Source organism: Dromiciops gliroides, chromosome 5, assembly GCF_019393635.1.
Source record: "Dromiciops gliroides isolate mDroGli1 chromosome 5, mDroGli1.pri, whole genome shotgun sequence".
NCBI lineage: Eukaryota > Metazoa > Chordata > Mammalia > Microbiotheria > Microbiotheriidae > Dromiciops > Dromiciops gliroides.
This window is the reverse complement of record NC_057865.1, coordinates 167,379,775-167,396,139: the sequence shown is the minus strand read 5'-3', so window position 1 is coordinate 167,396,139 and position 16,365 is coordinate 167,379,775. Positions and strand designations below refer to the sequence as shown.

The following is a 16,365-nucleotide window of genomic DNA, read 5'->3' as shown; positions in this document are numbered from 1 at the left end:
TATCCTTCAGGGTGACACCCAGAATTTCAACAGAGAGAGAGAGCAGGGGGTCAAGGGTAAGATCCCTTACCTATCTCACTTCAGGTTACTAAAGTAGACAGACCACTTGAAGAAAGAAAAGGAAACTGTTCTCACCAATAATTTTCCAGATTTTAACTTCTCTCAAAGCTATAAGTTGAATAGTCTGGGCTTTTTATTGGGGGTGGAGGACTTTTCCCCTCTATAGCAAACACTATTACAGAAATGCATTAGCACTTTAAATGTCAGAGGCCCCAGAGACTCTAGAGGTGTTAAGCAAGAGAGGAAATGGCATTCGGAGATCTTCTGTGTTGTCAAGTGTCACCCAGAACTTCTGTCGGCCTTACAAAAATTCCCCACCATCCAAAAAATTTTAAAAGGACATGGAGGTGAAGGGAGGGTGTTAAACTAAGTGGCTTCTATGGTCCCTTCTTGCTCTAAATCTATGGTTTTATGATAATCCATTAGCTTAGAATTCCACACAGAGCATGTTATACTTCCCAACTTGCTTCTAGCCTCTCTTTTGTTTCTCTGGGTCATCCTGTGTGTCAAGGCCAGGCTAATTTTGTGCACAGGTAGAATGGCCCAAAATAGAATAAGAAGGTATGGTGGGGCTCAGCTATAGAGTTCTGGATACTAGGTCTGCAAAATCATCTTTCACCTAATTTTAGATGGCTCTCAGTTATTGTGGGTCAGCTGGTGCTCATGTAACTTCATTCACAATGGGTACTAATGCAGCATGTACCCATACACTGTATTTATTGGTAATAAGGGATTATCCAAGGAAAGAAAAAAAACGACAGATGTAGGAAGGTTTTTTGGTTTGTTTTTTTTTTCACAATCAAGCATTTCCTTCCAGGAGCCTGTTAGGCCCTTTGGGGCTCATATCAGGCAAAACCCACAGTCACCTTCAACAACTACTTTTGCTGTTGCTTTATGAAATGTGAGCTTAAACCAGTCTACTGAGGCAAGAAACAGTTTTGCACATGTGGGTTTGTGCTTTATTGGTGCTTTTCTACTCAGAAAGTCCTGTCGATGGCTCCCTGAAGCCCCTCCTGCTGTTTAAGCCCATTTCTTCTTGTTCTGCCATTAGTCGAGATGGAGATGCTGGTCACCTATCTCTTCTAAAGGGGAGTGAATGGTCTAGTTACTCATGTAGCACCCAAATAACTATCATTTCTACAACTTCTTGACTGTATTTTAATTTAATTCAACAAATATTTATTTTCTCCATTTTCCATATATTTTTTCTTTTTTCTTTTTCTTTTTTTGTGGGGCAGTGAGGGTTAAGTGACCTGCCCAAGATCATACAGCTAGTAAGTGTCAAGTGTCTGAGGTCAGATCTGAACTCAGGTCCTCCTGAATCCAAAGCCAGTGCTTTATCCACTGCTCTACCTAGCTGCCCCATAACAAATATTTATTAGCTGCCTATTATGTGCAATACACTGCTATAATGTTGAGTCAGAAAAATTGAGCATTTTTTAAAATTAGTGATTGCTTGTTGATGGATTGAATGCCCTGTAAAATAACGCTGCAGTTTGGATATTTTTCCAGAGGATGTGAAAAACCAGGACCCTGTTATCTCAGGAAACTCATATAGTGTGTGGGTCCTCTGCAGCAGCTTCAGACCAAACACTTTCCTTTTCCCAACTTTCTTCTTCCTGTTGAGGGCACCATCCTCCCAGCCATGGGCTCACAACCTCAGTGTCATCTTTAACTCCTCACACTCACTAATCCCACATTTCCAGTGTGTTGTCAAATCTTGTCATTTTTACATTCACAGCATTGCTCTTTCTCTCCTATTCATCCCCTCTCTATTCATGGAGTCACCATCCTAGTGTCCTAATCAATTTCATGTGGACTATTGCGATAGCCTTTTGTTTTCTTTTAGTTAAGATTGGGTCTCCCTGTTTCACCCAGGTTGGAAGTGCATCCAACCCTACTACTTATCTCCATGGAAGCTTTGACCCACTCATTTCTTCCTTCCTTCCTTCCTTCCTTTCTTTTTTGTGGGGCAATGGGAGTTAAGTGACTTGCCCAGAATCATTCAATCACTCAGCTAGTGTCAAGTGTCTAAGGCTGGATTTGAACTCAGGTCCTCCTGAATCCACTGTGCCCACTCATTTCTGACCTTCTCCAGTTCTCCTTACCTTAGGCAACTCAATGGTCCCCTGCTCCTGTGGGCTTAACATATTGGTCTCACATCTGAACTCCCAAACTCAAGTGATCTACCAACCTCAGCCTCCTTACTAGCAAGTACTGAAGCATGTAGCACCATAGTTGGCTACAATGGCCTTCCAACTGATCTCCCTGTCTTAGATCTCTCTCCACTCCAATCTATCCTCTACTAAGCTGCCAAAAGATTTTCTTAAAGTGCAAGTCTGACCATCTCATCATTACCCTCCACTCCCTATCCCTCATACATGTCCAATTAATTCCAGTAACTTCCTTTTAACCTCCAGGATCAAATATAAAATCCTCTGATAGCCCCCTCCCTATCTTTCCAATCTTCTTGTTTTCTTCCCTTCTGAGTACGCTGTGATCCAGCCATATTGACCTACTGGCTTTTTCTCACACACTCAATACTCCTCTGTCCTTGGTACCTTTGCACCATCTGTCCTCCATAACTAGGTGACTCAGTAGATAGAACACTGGCTCTGAAGTTGAGAGGACCTGACTTCAGATCTCACCTCAGACACTTACTAGCTGTGTGACCCTGGGCAAGTCACTTAACCCTAATTGTCTAAAACATCCACTGCTATCTCCAGTCATCCTGATGTATATCTTGCCAGTGGACCCAGATGGCTCTCTGGAGACAGTGAGATTGGTGACTTTGCATAGCCCTGACTCACTTAAATCCAATTGCGTACAAGTCATGACTTGACCTCCTGATGTCATGGTCCTCTTCAAGAACAAAGAATAAACAAAGTGCAAGGACTTGCAAAGGACTTGCACAATATGCAAGACCCTGTAGAACAAAGCTTCTTAAACTGTGGGTCGAGTAACTCATGAAAAATTTGGCAACAGTAAAAAGTTGTATATACCTATTTTATATACCTATGTACCTGGGGTCATGTAAAAATTTCTTGGGCAAAAAGGGGTCATGAGTGGAAAAAGTTTAAGAACCCCCTACTGTAGAGGAAACAAAGAAAAGAGACTATGTTTATGAAACTTAGTCTTGGAGGAGGGATGGAAGCTCCCTGTAGGCAAAGATAGTGCTAGGCTCCATACTACTCCTTTCAACCCCACAGTACCCTGCCCAGTATATATAATACTAATCTCATACTCATTGGTTGATTGATTTTATTTAAAGTTACTTTGAACCAAAAAAACATCCCCACCAAGACAAGTCTCCCTACTGTTCCCTACTTCCAGATTGAGAAAAGAGGATTTTATTTTTTTTGTCATGAATAGTCACCTGCTTTATTTTTTTTAGGGGGGTTGGACAATTGGGATTAAGTGACTTGCCCAGGGTCACACAGCTAGTAAGTGTCAAGTGACTGAGACTGGATTTGAACTCAGGTCCTCCTGATTCCAGGGCCAGTGCTCTATCTGCTGCACCACCTAGCTGCCCCTGCTTTATTGTTTTTAAAGCTTGTATCATCATAAGATTTCAATGATAGGGTTTTAATTTTCATTCCACAACCATTTTATAACAACCCTTTTCCTACTTGTCTACTTGGAGCATTACATCTTTTCTTTAGATAAAGTGTGGCTTTTCACAAGCTGACATCCAAAAAACAAAGGCAGAGTTGAAGATTCTCAAAACAGCTTCTTTCTGGTCAAGGGCAAGTTACTGTTTGCTAGAGGCTAGACCTTCTCCATTTATCCTGTTAGTGCCATTATCTCTATTGGTCCTTAAAAAGATTAAACATACAGTTTCTAAGTAGACTCCTTGATCTAGGCCACGTTAATAGACCCTGTGTTGTTGTTCAGTCATGTCCAACCCTTTGTGACCCCATGGGCCATATTATGCCAATACTGTCCATGGGGTTTTCTTACTAAGATACTGGAGTGGTTTACTATTTTCTTCTTGAATGGATTAAGGCAAACAGAGATTAAGTGCCCAGGTTCATACAACTTGTAAATGTCAGAGGGTGGAATTGAACTCAGGTCTTCCTGACTCCAGGCCCAGTACTCTCTCCACTGAGCCACCTAGCTACCCTTAATCCTACACAAATGAAAAGCAATATACATAAAGATAATAAGAATAGAGATGTTAAGAAATAATAATAATTGTTCAGTAAATGTAATTGAAGATTCCTGTCCCCGTGCTTCAAAATAAAAATAAATGTTAGTGCACTTTTGAAAAATCCTGAGGATCCAACATATTTGGAACTGACTTTGAAGAACATATATGGAGGCAAATAGTGTTTTTGTTTGTGATAGCAGGCAGGAGTTGGAATTAATAGGTAGTGTCATTTTCAGTCAATAGCAGGCGATCTTGATCAGGGCGAAACCAAGCAATTAGTGCCTAAAAGTGCAGAGCCAGGGAAGCAGTGAATGGAAAGGAAGTGGAGGAACTGTCCTAAACAGGTGATTAGGCTTAATGAGCAGTAAAAAATCTATGAAGCAAAAAAAGGGCCTGTCCCCGAGAATGGATGAAGCAAAACTGTACCCTCTTCAGAACCACACTGCCCCAAACACCAGATTACACTTGGATATTCCCCAAGTTGTTCTGCCACTGTCTACCATGGAGCAGATCAAGAGACAGACAGCCCAATAGTTCTGATCATCCTGCCCACATGGCTCAGGCCCTCAAAATGGCTCCCACCCACCCCATCTGCTACTCTCCCCAGTCCCTTCACTTAAGCATTTCTAGGAACAAGCAAGCAATAAAGCAAATATCCAGGATGTTGACACTATTTACATGTGTGTTGTCGTGAGAGAGTGAAGCTTCCAAAGATACATAGTAGTACAAATTGTTGATAAAAATGATGTAAATGATTGGGTCCACATGGTTCACTTAGAAATAGTGGTGTGTCAGAGCTGGTTCCAACTAGCTCACAAGTTGAACTGATGTCTTCAGGATGAGCATTTACATCTTAGAAATCAACCAGTGCCACAAATCAAGCCTTCGTTTATTGATGCGTTGGTTTTCTGGACTTGAGAAAGTGATGGAGAGATAAATGTAATCATACATATTAAATTTAAGTGTTTCCTACATATATAGACATGTGTCTATAGATGTGTACATATTCTCACATGTGCCTATATGTACAATATGTCTGCATACATAAGTCTATATGTTTGGATAGACATGCTGATGGATTAGATAGATGATAGATAGATAGATTAATAGAGAGAAGATAGATATGAGAGAGAGAGAGAGAGAGAGAGAGAGAGAGAGAGAGAGAGAGAGAGAGAGAGTGAGCCAGTCATTTCCTGCCCAGGTTTGGTTGTAAAACATTTAGCAGCATACCCCTGCCTAGAAATGAATGTATTCTAAGAGAAAATAATATTTAATGTGCCTGATCTTCGAGAGATCTCCTTGCAGTTGTTTTAGCACAAACTTGTGCGCCATGAATACCTATGGTATCTGAGTCATATATACCCTACTTTGGTCAACTTAATTCAATTCAATTAGCACTTATTGAGTGTTTACTATATGCAAGGCACTATGCTACCAGGAGTACTAATATTAAAAACAACAATACCAACAACAGTCCCTTCCCTTTGGGATCTTCCATCATTTGGGAAAGGGAAAAAGCAGAGAGGCCCAAGAACATCTCTACAGAGAAATATATGTATAAATTCAATAAAATATATCGGGGGCAGGGAAGCACTAAGGATCAGGAAAGGCAGATCACGTGGGAGTTAGTATTTGACTGAGCCCTTGAAGGCATCTAGGGATTCTAAGCCAGGGGTGAAGAGGTAGAGTATCTCAGGCATACAGGACAACCTGTACAAACACAGGGAGATGGGAGATAGGATGTCATGTGTGGAGAAGAGCAAAGTAGGCCGTTTTGCCTAGAACACAGAGCACGTGAGAGTAAATAACATGAAATCTGTCTAGAAGCTAGGTGCCAGATTGTGGGAGGACTTAAATAGGATTCCCAATTTGAGGCAGGTGTATGGAAGATGGATCAGGGACAAGGGGGTGTGACAGCAGGCAAGGAGACGCTCTTGAAATAGTTCAATTCAGAAGGGATAAAAGGCCTGAATGAGGATTGCGGTCACGCTAGTGGAGAAAAGCAGGTGTGGAAAGGGTAACTTGAAAGTAATTCAACCAGATTTGACAGCTGATTGGATATGGAGAAAGGAGGTGACAAGAGAGAGTGAAAAATAAAGGATGAGTCTGAGGTTTGAAACCGGGGGGACTAGAAGGATGGATGTGTTCTGAACAACCAGGGAAGTTAGTATGTAGGGTCACTTAAGAGAGAAAGAAGGTGAATTCTGGTTTAGCTGTGCTGAGTTTGAGATATCTGTGGCATATCCAATTGAATAGGCAGTTGATGATGTGGGGCTGAAACTGAGAACAAAGATGAGAACTGGATAGGAAGGTTTAAGTTATCCTCAAAAAAAAAAAATGATAATAGGGGGCAGCTAGGTGGTGCAGTGGATAGAGCATTGGCCCTGGATTCAGGAGGACCTGAGTTCAAATCTGGCCTCAGACACTTAACACTTACTAGCTGTGTGACCCTGGGCAAGTCACTTAACCCCAATTGCCTCACTAAAAAAAAAAAAAAATGATAATCAAAACCCTGAAAGTTGATGAGGTTACCAAGAAAAACATCTCATAAGAAGGTATAAAATGAACTATTGGTTAAAAACATCTTTCCAAACTGAAGGTGCCTTCTCTACTTGTTAAGTGGTACGGTGGACAGAGCACTCACTAGGTATAAGGTCAGGAAGAATTGAATTCTTGCAACCTTGAGCAAGTCACTTATCTCCTGTTTGCCTAAGTTTCCTCAACTGTAAAATGGCGATGATAATAACAACACCTCCCTCCCGGGGTTGTTGTGAGGATCAAATGAGATAATAATTGTCTCATAACTGATTAGCTCCCTGCCTGGTACATTGTAGTCACTTAATAAATGCTTGCCCCTTTCTCTTCTTCTTTGGAGAGAAGAGTGTGCTCAGACTTGAAATACAATTCCACTGAGGTACAGCTGTAATCAAAAAATATCTTCTGGGGCAGTTAGGTGTTGCAGTGGATAGAGCACCTGCCCTGGAGTCAGGAGTACCTGAGTTCAAATCTGGCCTCAGACACTTAACACTAGCTGTGTGACCCTGGGCAAGTCACTTAACCCCCCATTGCCTCACTTAAAAAAAAAGAAGTATCTTCTGACTCTTAGCCTTGGAAGTCTTTTTTTTTTCTTTTTCTTTTTGTAGAATTTTCATGAAGTTTGCTACAGGGTGTGGCTCTGGGGGTGGATGAATCACCCCACTGCGCCAAAGGGAGCATCTCTGCTAGATTTGTTGCTAGGTTGAGCTGCTTTTGTACTGATCTAGGACACTCCTCCACAGCTGTCAGCCCCACCCTTCTGGTGGTTTCTGGTATCAACTCTAGCTGCCAGTAGAAACTCTGATGGTTCCCGTGGACCTCTCAAACTCACCAGTTACCATTACACTTCCATCTTAGAAAGAAGAAACACAAAGGAACCTAGGCACCATATGCTCACCAGAAACATGGCTGCTACTGGGTGAGGAAATACAGTCTGCCTCTCCTACCCCACCCAGGAAGGCAACTCAGTTCTATTGTCTCCCCTCCCCACCCCCAGCCAATTAGAAAACTTTATTATCACATAGCACTTACTGAGTCACTCCTAAGTAGAAATTGACCTCATAAAGTTTCTACATGGTTGGATTAGAAATAGGGAAGGAAAATCTCTGGGTATGTTAAGTACAGGGCCCCCGTTCCCATTGCATACACATGACCCTCCCAACCTTCATGTCATACTGGAACTCTTTTTGTTTTTTGAAGTTTTAACTGATCGTTCTTTTTTTTTTTTTAGTGAGGCAATTGGGGTTAAGTGACTTGCCCAGGGTCACACAGCTAGTAAGTGTTAAGTGTCTGAGGCCAGATTTGAACTCAGGTACTCCTGACTCCAGGGCCAGTGCTCTATCCACTACGCCACCTAGCTGCCCCTGATCGTTCTTAACTAACATGGAAATAATAGTACTTTGAATGTTAACTCATTTACTCTGGTGCCACAAACCTTTATTACTCTAACTTCTTAATATTGTCTCTGCATTTTATCTAGTGCCTATCTTCAGGTCTTTTCAGAGAATTCCAAGTACTTTGTGGCTTGATGTTTATATCTATTTCAGTACTGCTATAGCACTTGATCATTGTAGAGTGCCTCGCAGTTATTCTCCTTAAGTATTCATCTAAGAACACCTTACTCATCCTGGTCAGTGGTCCTGTTTTATAGGCAAGGAAACTTGAACATTGAGAACTTCTGCTATTGTTCAAAATGGCAATTTCCTTGGTGTAATCAGTTTCCCTTATGAGGAAAACCCCTCTACCAATCCTGATCAGCAACACATTCTACAATTTAGTCACTGCATTTCCAGGGGTCACATACAAGCAGTATGTACTGGAAACTAGACTTAAACCTAGATATTTTAACTCTGGGGCCAGCTCTTTCTCCACTAGGCCCCCTGCCTTTCTTACTCACTCAGAGCTTCAGTGTGTTAGATGATCCTCTCCCAGCTTTCCAGGACCAATGAGTCTGTACTCCCTTGCTGGGCTGGCTTCCCCTGTGCTGCCTCCTGTTTCTTACCTGTGACTTAGACACAGTTATTGACTGTCCACATAAAAGTGACTTGAGTTACACAGTATCTCAGATAGCCATCAGACCTGTTCTTTACTCTCACAGCTAAGTTTTTGCTTTTTTGAAACCAGCTGTAAGTTTTATGTTTCAGTTAGTGATTTGCAATAGCTACAGCCTCTTCCTCCTTCCCCCAAGCAGAAGGGAGCTTTGAAAAATGCCAAGGAATATGATTTAATGGAATCAGTTTAGTTTCCTACTGCTATTCCCGGCTCCGCTATGACACCAGCTATCTCTCTGGACTTTGCTTGCTGGACTATAAGGGTTTGACTGTGGATGAAGGCTTCATTTCTCAGGTAGACAAATTAGGGGGCAGGACAACTTAATCGCCCTCATCCTACTGTCAAATTCTATATGGAAATCTGTTTGTTTTATAACTTTGGACATCAGCTAAATAGTTATCTCAGGAATCCTCCGTGGGTTCTTTCTATTCTTTTTCAGCAATGTACTATTTTGGTAGGGTTTTTGTTTTTGTTTTTTTCAGGGCAATGAGGGTTAAGTGACTTGCCCAGGGTCACGCAGCGAGTAAGTGTCAAGTGTCTGAGGCTGGATTTGAACTCAGGTCCTCCTGAATCCAGGGCCAGGTCTTTATCCATTGCATCATCTAGCTGCCCCCTGTAGTTTCTTAATTAAAGGTGGCAATGCTAGTCATATGGAGCCCACAGCTTAACGGGTTTCATGTCCACATTCCAAGTTTGTTCTTTTAGAATAGAAGGTCTGTGCTGACTAGAAAGAGATGGCTTAAGTCCCTGTCCTTCACTATGAGAGACATTTTATAGAATCATATTCTGTTTCCCAGAAGACTTAGTATTATATTGTTGCATTGAGATGTTGTGTTACCTACCTTCATTTTGCAATGTAAACTTTTAAAAAGTCATAACTGGGTTGAGGGGCAGCTAGGTGGTGCAGTGGATTAAACATTGACCCTGGATTCAAGAAGACCTGAGTTCAAATCCGACCTCAGACACTTGACACTTACTAGCTCTGTGACCCTGGGCAAGTCACTTAACCCCAATTGCCTCACACACAAAAAAAGAAAAGAAAAAAGTCATAACTGGGGGCAGCTAGGTGGCACAGTGGATAAAGCACCAGCCCTGGATTCAGGAATATCTGAGTTCAAATTTGACCTCAGACACTTGACACTTACTAGCTGTGTGACCCTGGGCAAATCACTTAACTGTCATTGCCCCACAAAAAAAAGTCATAACTGGAGGCACTGAATAAAGTTGGTGAGATTAATTTCTCATCCAGAATTTTAGGAGCCTATTACAGAAGTTCATATAAATCACACATAAAAAGGAAAAAATACGAATGACAAATTAAATAGATAATAGATATTGGCATAACCACACATTTTCTCTATGGTTCATTTGATACTGGTGTTTTATTTTCTCCATAACTCTGTCTTTCAACTTTCTTTAGTTTGATTTATTTCTTTTTAAAATTTCACTTAGCACAGTGATGGCACATAGTAGGCACTTAATATATGTTTATTGAATGTATTGAATTGAATTTCCAGTTGATTTTGTTTCTGAAAACTCATTTTAAAAAATTATTGAGCATTTTTTCCTTTTCAACTTCTTCCCACTGGGAATAAGAAAAATACAAAACCCTTTCAACAAATTAGCCAATCAATAAATTTTCGCATAGGAGAGGTCCAAAAATGTGTCTCAATATGCACATTAGTCCAACTTTTCTCTGTCATGAGGTGAGAAGCGTTTTTTAAAATAATTAAGTCCTGTAGAATCATGATTGATCATTACATTAATCAGTTTTTAAGTCTCTCAGAACTATTTATTTTTAAAATACTGATGTTATAGTATAAATTGTTCTTTACATTGCATTAGTTCACATAGGTTTTTCCAGGTTTCTCTAAAACTGTCTCTTCTTCATTTCTTTCAGGAAAAAAAATAGTATTCTATTATATTTAAAAGGAGGAAGTTAGGTGACTCAGTGCTAGCCTAGAGTCAGGAAAACCTGAGTTCAAATCTAGCCTCAGATACTTACTAGATGTGATTTGGGCAAATCACTTAACCTCTGTTTACCTTAATCCACTGGAGAAGGAAATGACAAAGCATTCCAGTATCTTTGCCAAGAAAACCCCCTGAACACTATGGTCCACAGGGTCATGGGGATTCAGACACTACTGAACAACAACCACAAAATTATATTAAAAATATAACATAATTTGTTCAGCCATTTCTCAGTTGGTGGGCATCTTCTTCCTTTCAGGTTCTTGGCTACTACCGAAAGGGCTACCATAAAAAGATGAGGTCCAGTAGCAATCATTACAATCTGGACAGATTTGAGGAAAGCTGGGTGAAGTAACACAGTGGATATTGTTGGATTTGGGAGTCAGGAAGACCTGAGTTTGAGTCCTTCCTTAGACATTAGTGTGTGGTCCTGGGCAAGTCACATAACTTTTCTCCATCTGAGTTTCTTCATCTCTAAAAGGAGTGGCATGGGCTTTACAGTCTCCAAAGACCCTCTAACTCTAAATCTTTGATAACTATTAAGTGATCTTGATTCATAATTGTGAATCACACTGTCATCTTCAAATGGGAAGTGTCTAAATATGTACCCTATTAATATAGTCTCTCTCTTTGTGTATATAACATTTTCATACATCATCACTTGCCCTATAATTTAGCTTCTATCAATGTTACAAGCTAACATAGGAATACAAGATCATACCAGAAATTTTATTACCTATTTTATAAAGAATAACTTCTTAAGAGCTGAGAGTCAGAGTTTACATAAGACATCACACCTGCTTTCAAGAAGTTTACAATTAAATAATAACTAATATTTATACTATTTTACTATATGCCAGACGCTGTGCTAAGTGCTTTACAATTATTATTTCATTTGATCCTTATAATAACCTGCAAATTGGGCACTATTATTATTTTTAGTTTACAACTGAGGAAACTAAGGCAGACAGAGATGAAGTCACTTGCCCAAGGTCACCTTGCTAATGAGTATCTGAGGCTGGATTTGAACTCACATCTTCCTGACTCCAGGCCTGGTGCTCTGTCCACTGTATCACCTAGCTCCCCAAATTAAGAGATAGTTCTTTGGTTCTTTATTATAACAAGCTGAGGGATGTTGTTTGTCTTTCAGTCTCAAAGGGGACCGTGACATCAGGTTGATGTCATGACTTGCAGCGAATTGGATTTAAATGAAGCAGGGCTGTGTAAGGTCACCAACCTCACTCTGTCCTCCACAGCCATCTGGGTCCAGTTCCAAGATATATATCAGGAAAACTAGAGATGGCCCCAGATTTTTAAGGCAATTGGGGTTATAAGTGACTTGCTCAGGGGTGGTGAAGTGGATAGTATGCTGGTCCTGGAATCAAAAGGACCTGAGTTCAAATCTCACCTCAGATACTTACGAGCTGTGTGACCCTAGGCAAGTCACATATATGTGTGTGTATATGTATGTGTGTCTATATACATACACATGTAGGTATGTGTGTGTATGATTTAAAACTTTTCATTTGAAACTCCTGAGGTGTTTTAAAACAAGTAGCATTACTGGTCCCATTTAGTCACTAGGGGAAACAGAGGCACCAAGAGAATAATTGGTTTTCACTTAGGTGTTCACTATCAGTCATTAATGGAATAATGATAAGTCCTTTTGTCTCTATAAGCTTTCTCTGGGTCAACTGCTCATTTATACAGTGTTTTAATACTAGTAAAATCACATCTTATATTTTTAAACAATCCCTTTACTTTGAAAAGATAAACCACTTTCATCCATTTTCTTAAAAAATCTTTCAAAAAAAAAATCTTTCAGATCCCAGAAAGTGAAACAATTATTATCTTAGGGGCAAGGAATCTACTCCTTATTGTTTGACTTTGGCTAAAATATTTATAGTTTCTATATCACATAAATTGAAATCTCCTTCTTTGTAAAGGAGATGATAGAAATTATTCTTTGATTATTCAAATGGCCATTCTGGTATGTTGAGACTGTCATGGATGTTGAGAGCTGGAAGGTTCATAGAGATTGTGGAATCCATTATCCTCATTTCATAAATGTGGAAATGTAGACCCAGTGCAATGAAGCAATTTACTCAAAGTCATGTAGTAAGTTACTGGCAGAACATGAGCTAGGACAGGGGTCTCTTGTGTCCTTTTTAGTCTTGGTAAAGTAACTAATTCCATTTGTAGTGATACTCATGTGATAACCTGACATATGAGTTAGAAGTACCTACATCATCTAGAAACCCCATTTTACTTGTCTTGCTGGGTTCCCTTGAACTTGGCTTGTGTTTAGAGGATCTTTGGAATGCATGGTATTAAAGAAGTCTAAAGTTCCCAAATTTTTCTCCTCTGGTTACTTTCCTGAGATAAGACTGATGGACTCTGACCTTGTCACCTCTCCTGCTAGGACAAGACCACAAGAACAGATGATTACAGCTGTGTATTCAATGTAACTGAAAGGGAGTGAGGCAAAAATCTTTCTAAGTGGGCAAGTCTATCCAGGTCTTGCATCAATAATCTGTGATGTTTGCTGTTAATTTATAGAATAAACAAAATGTAACATATTCCAGTCCCAGGATAGAAAGGATAAACAGGATAGAAAGAAGATAATTGATTTTTTAAAACTTATTTTGGTTTCTTATCTCTCTCAAGCCTCCCCCCTCCATTTTTAGGTGGTAATTATAAATACTAATGCCAGCCAGGCAAGAGTGAATGCAAACAAGACCCCTATAGGCAGCACAGTGCATTAATGTAAAAATATGCCCAGACAACATAACTTGTCAGAGAGGATTATTTCTACTTAGTGAATCTGCAGGGGCCCCTTTGCTCCACCATTCAGCATTTGACTAAGATTGGGGGGTGGGAAAAGAGAAGTGGGGGAGGGAGAAAGGGAGAGAGGGAGAGAGAGAGAGGGAGAGAGAAGGAGGGAGGGAGGGAGAGAGAGAGAGAGAGAGAGAGAGAGAGAGAGAGAGAGAGAGAGAGAGAGAGAGAGAGAGAGAGAGAGAGAGAGAGAGAGAGAGAGAGAACGAACCATTAGTGAACAGCTACTGTGGCATTGATGTTTGAGCGCACTTCTGAACTGGCTTTTGTTGAGAGTATCGGTGTAGAAAGCATGCGCTGTCCCAAATCCGCTGTTACTATGAGAAATGAGGAGCTGCTTTTAAGGTATGTTGTCATCTCCTTTGTTTTTAATGTATGCTTTCCAGTTGCCAGGGCTGGCTGTGACAATAACTATTCTCTGAATCAAATTGCCTCTCTGTTGAGAGAGAGAGAGAGAGAGAGAGAGAGAGAGAGAGAGAGAGAGAGAGAGAGAGAGAGAGAGATTGAAAGAAAGAGAGAAAAGGGATTGCTGTGTGCAAGTCCTATTTGTACTAGTTACCTTTGGAAAGCTTATCATGTATTGACTCACTGCTATATGTGAAGGGTAGGCAACTAATTTTAAAGAGCAGAATTTGGCTCTTCATTTGTCTTTCCCTTTGTAATATTTCTTTTTTATTAATATGCACTGTGCTTGGAATAGTCGTGGTAAAAGGGAACTAAGATGACTCCATATTAGACTTGTGTTCTAAATATCACTTTAATCAGAATTTAGCTGACCTAAGGTAGTCCTTTGTGATACCAATTGAGTGCTTTTCTTCTATTTGCCAAAACATGTACCTGTGTTTGAGGACCAGTGTACACACATGGTGTCCTGAGTCCCCATATATTGAAAGCAAATATACATCCTTGCATGTCACCTACACTATGATCCCATCATATACTAAGAATGAGCTACCACTAACCTTTTTTGGATAGAGGGAATTATGTGAAAATTGGCATCCTGCTTTGAAAAATGTAGTCTTTTGTTTATTTGCTAGCAGACATTGTAGCACTGAATACATCTTTGGGTCTGACAATGGGACGGGCTGAACAATGGAACTGTCAAACTAGCTTAATGCATGTCTAGAGCTGTTTTTTTCCCCCCTCAACACTCTTTTTATCTTCTATAATCTTGTTTGTATAGACTATGCAGAATGAAGAGCTTTTAGTATTGCTTGTTTATGGTTGTGGGTTTAAAAAATTTAATATCCACTGTTCATAGAGCTTTTTGCATTTTGTAGCTGTGTCTGTTGGATTAAGTTGGAGATTTATTGCTATCCTCTCTGTTAACTACAGAAAGAAAACTTATTGATTGAGAAGCTTGTAATACCATTATCAATCTGGCAAATACCTTGTTGTCAGACATGTCTTTACAATATTTAATGCCTGGTAATTTCAAGTTTTCCTGTTTTATAGACTTAAGGCACTTACAATGTTAACAAAGTTAAGAATATATTTTTTAAATAAATGAATTATTATTTCTAATCCTTGATCCATTTTTGTAACCCAGGAAGAAGTATGATTAGAAATCCAAGGATAAATGGTAGAACTTTTACCCACATTATTTTGATCATAAATTATAATTATAAAATAACTATGATAATAATTATTGAGTTATGGGTCTATGCGGGGAGATAGTGAAGCTTTTGTTTCTGATACTTAATTTATTCTTATGGCCTCTTAAAATAGAACATTATGGAAAAAATTGATTTATTTTCAAGCTTTCCAAAATTGTGTTTTGAAAGATAAGTGCTAGTTTCTAATGGGGGGATAGTGAGATTTCAGAAAGAGAAAATAGATTTGTTTCTAACTTTTAAAATAAAAAAAAACACTTTATTTCCTTCCTGATCCAATTATTGATAGTATTAATTTATTAAATAACAAAGAATTTGCTTAATGATGGGCATAGTTATTCAAGAGATAGTTATTTTCTCTGGCATGCATGTTTTACTGAAATATATACAATAAAATAAAATAAGGCAATAAAAAGATCAGTGGATTTTTAGAGTGATTTTGCACCACATTTTTCTTAAACGAGAGCGATATCAATAGACAAAATAAAAATCTTTTATTTGGAAGTAATGTTTCCTGGTCATATACCTTGTTGGTTTATTTTATCAGTCATCAAGATGGAATTAGGGATAGCATTCAATATGTATGAAACTACATATGGCTTGTGAAATAATAAATATCATTCAAGAGTTTGGACATAAATTGATACAGTTTAGATTTTGGAGGATGAAATATGTTTTAATGTTATTATTAAACCATACATGCAAATGTGCCTGGTATTTTAGCATGAGCAATTCAGACCTAGAGTGCTTTTCTTAAGACAAGAAGCTTCTGACGATATTTTTGGAAACATTTACTGGCCCTCAGAGAACAGATAAGATGATGCCTCTTTCTCTAAAGCTGTGATGTGATATATTTTTGAAGTTCCTCCTCTTGTACAGAGTGGATTCTAGAATTTGCAATTATCTTGGTCTTTTACTTCCAATCTAATGTGAACTGTTTGGTCCAGTGGGTACGCTAGCAATTGCTTGCAGGATGAGCTCAAAACAGGAAACTCGTGAAACCTTTCTCAGTGTCTCCCGCTCACCAGTTTAGAATTTGGGAGAATGCAGATCCAGATACCAAGCTGAAAGTACTGAATTCATGTTCTCTGTGACTTGAGGGGATGTTAGACAGCATTTTGAGAAAGCAGTCTTACCCAAAAGTTTCCT

The 16,365-nt window shown here is 39.4% G+C and overlaps 1 protein-coding gene across 12 annotated transcripts in view; it reads left to right on the top strand.

Moving 5' to 3' along the window:
* The window catches only part of CELF2 (CUGBP Elav-like family member 2), a 1,044,777-nt gene that overhangs the window by 641,087 nt on the left and 387,325 nt on the right, over positions 1-16,365 (top strand). For 3 of the 12 annotated variants that reach the window (XM_043965366.1, XM_043965367.1, XM_043965365.1), the window contains exon 1: positions 13,758-13,948. The exons of 5 other annotated variants lie outside the window; for them this stretch is intronic. In XM_043965366.1, coding sequence (XP_043821301.1) covers positions 13,842-13,948 — 107 coding nt within the window. In that variant the 5' untranslated portion in view covers positions 13,758-13,841. Of the gene's footprint in view, positions 1-13,756; positions 13,949-16,365 lie in introns of those variants that run through there. 4 more of the 12 variants (XM_043965373.1, XM_043965371.1, XM_043965372.1 and 1 more) reach the window with 2 other exon arrangements.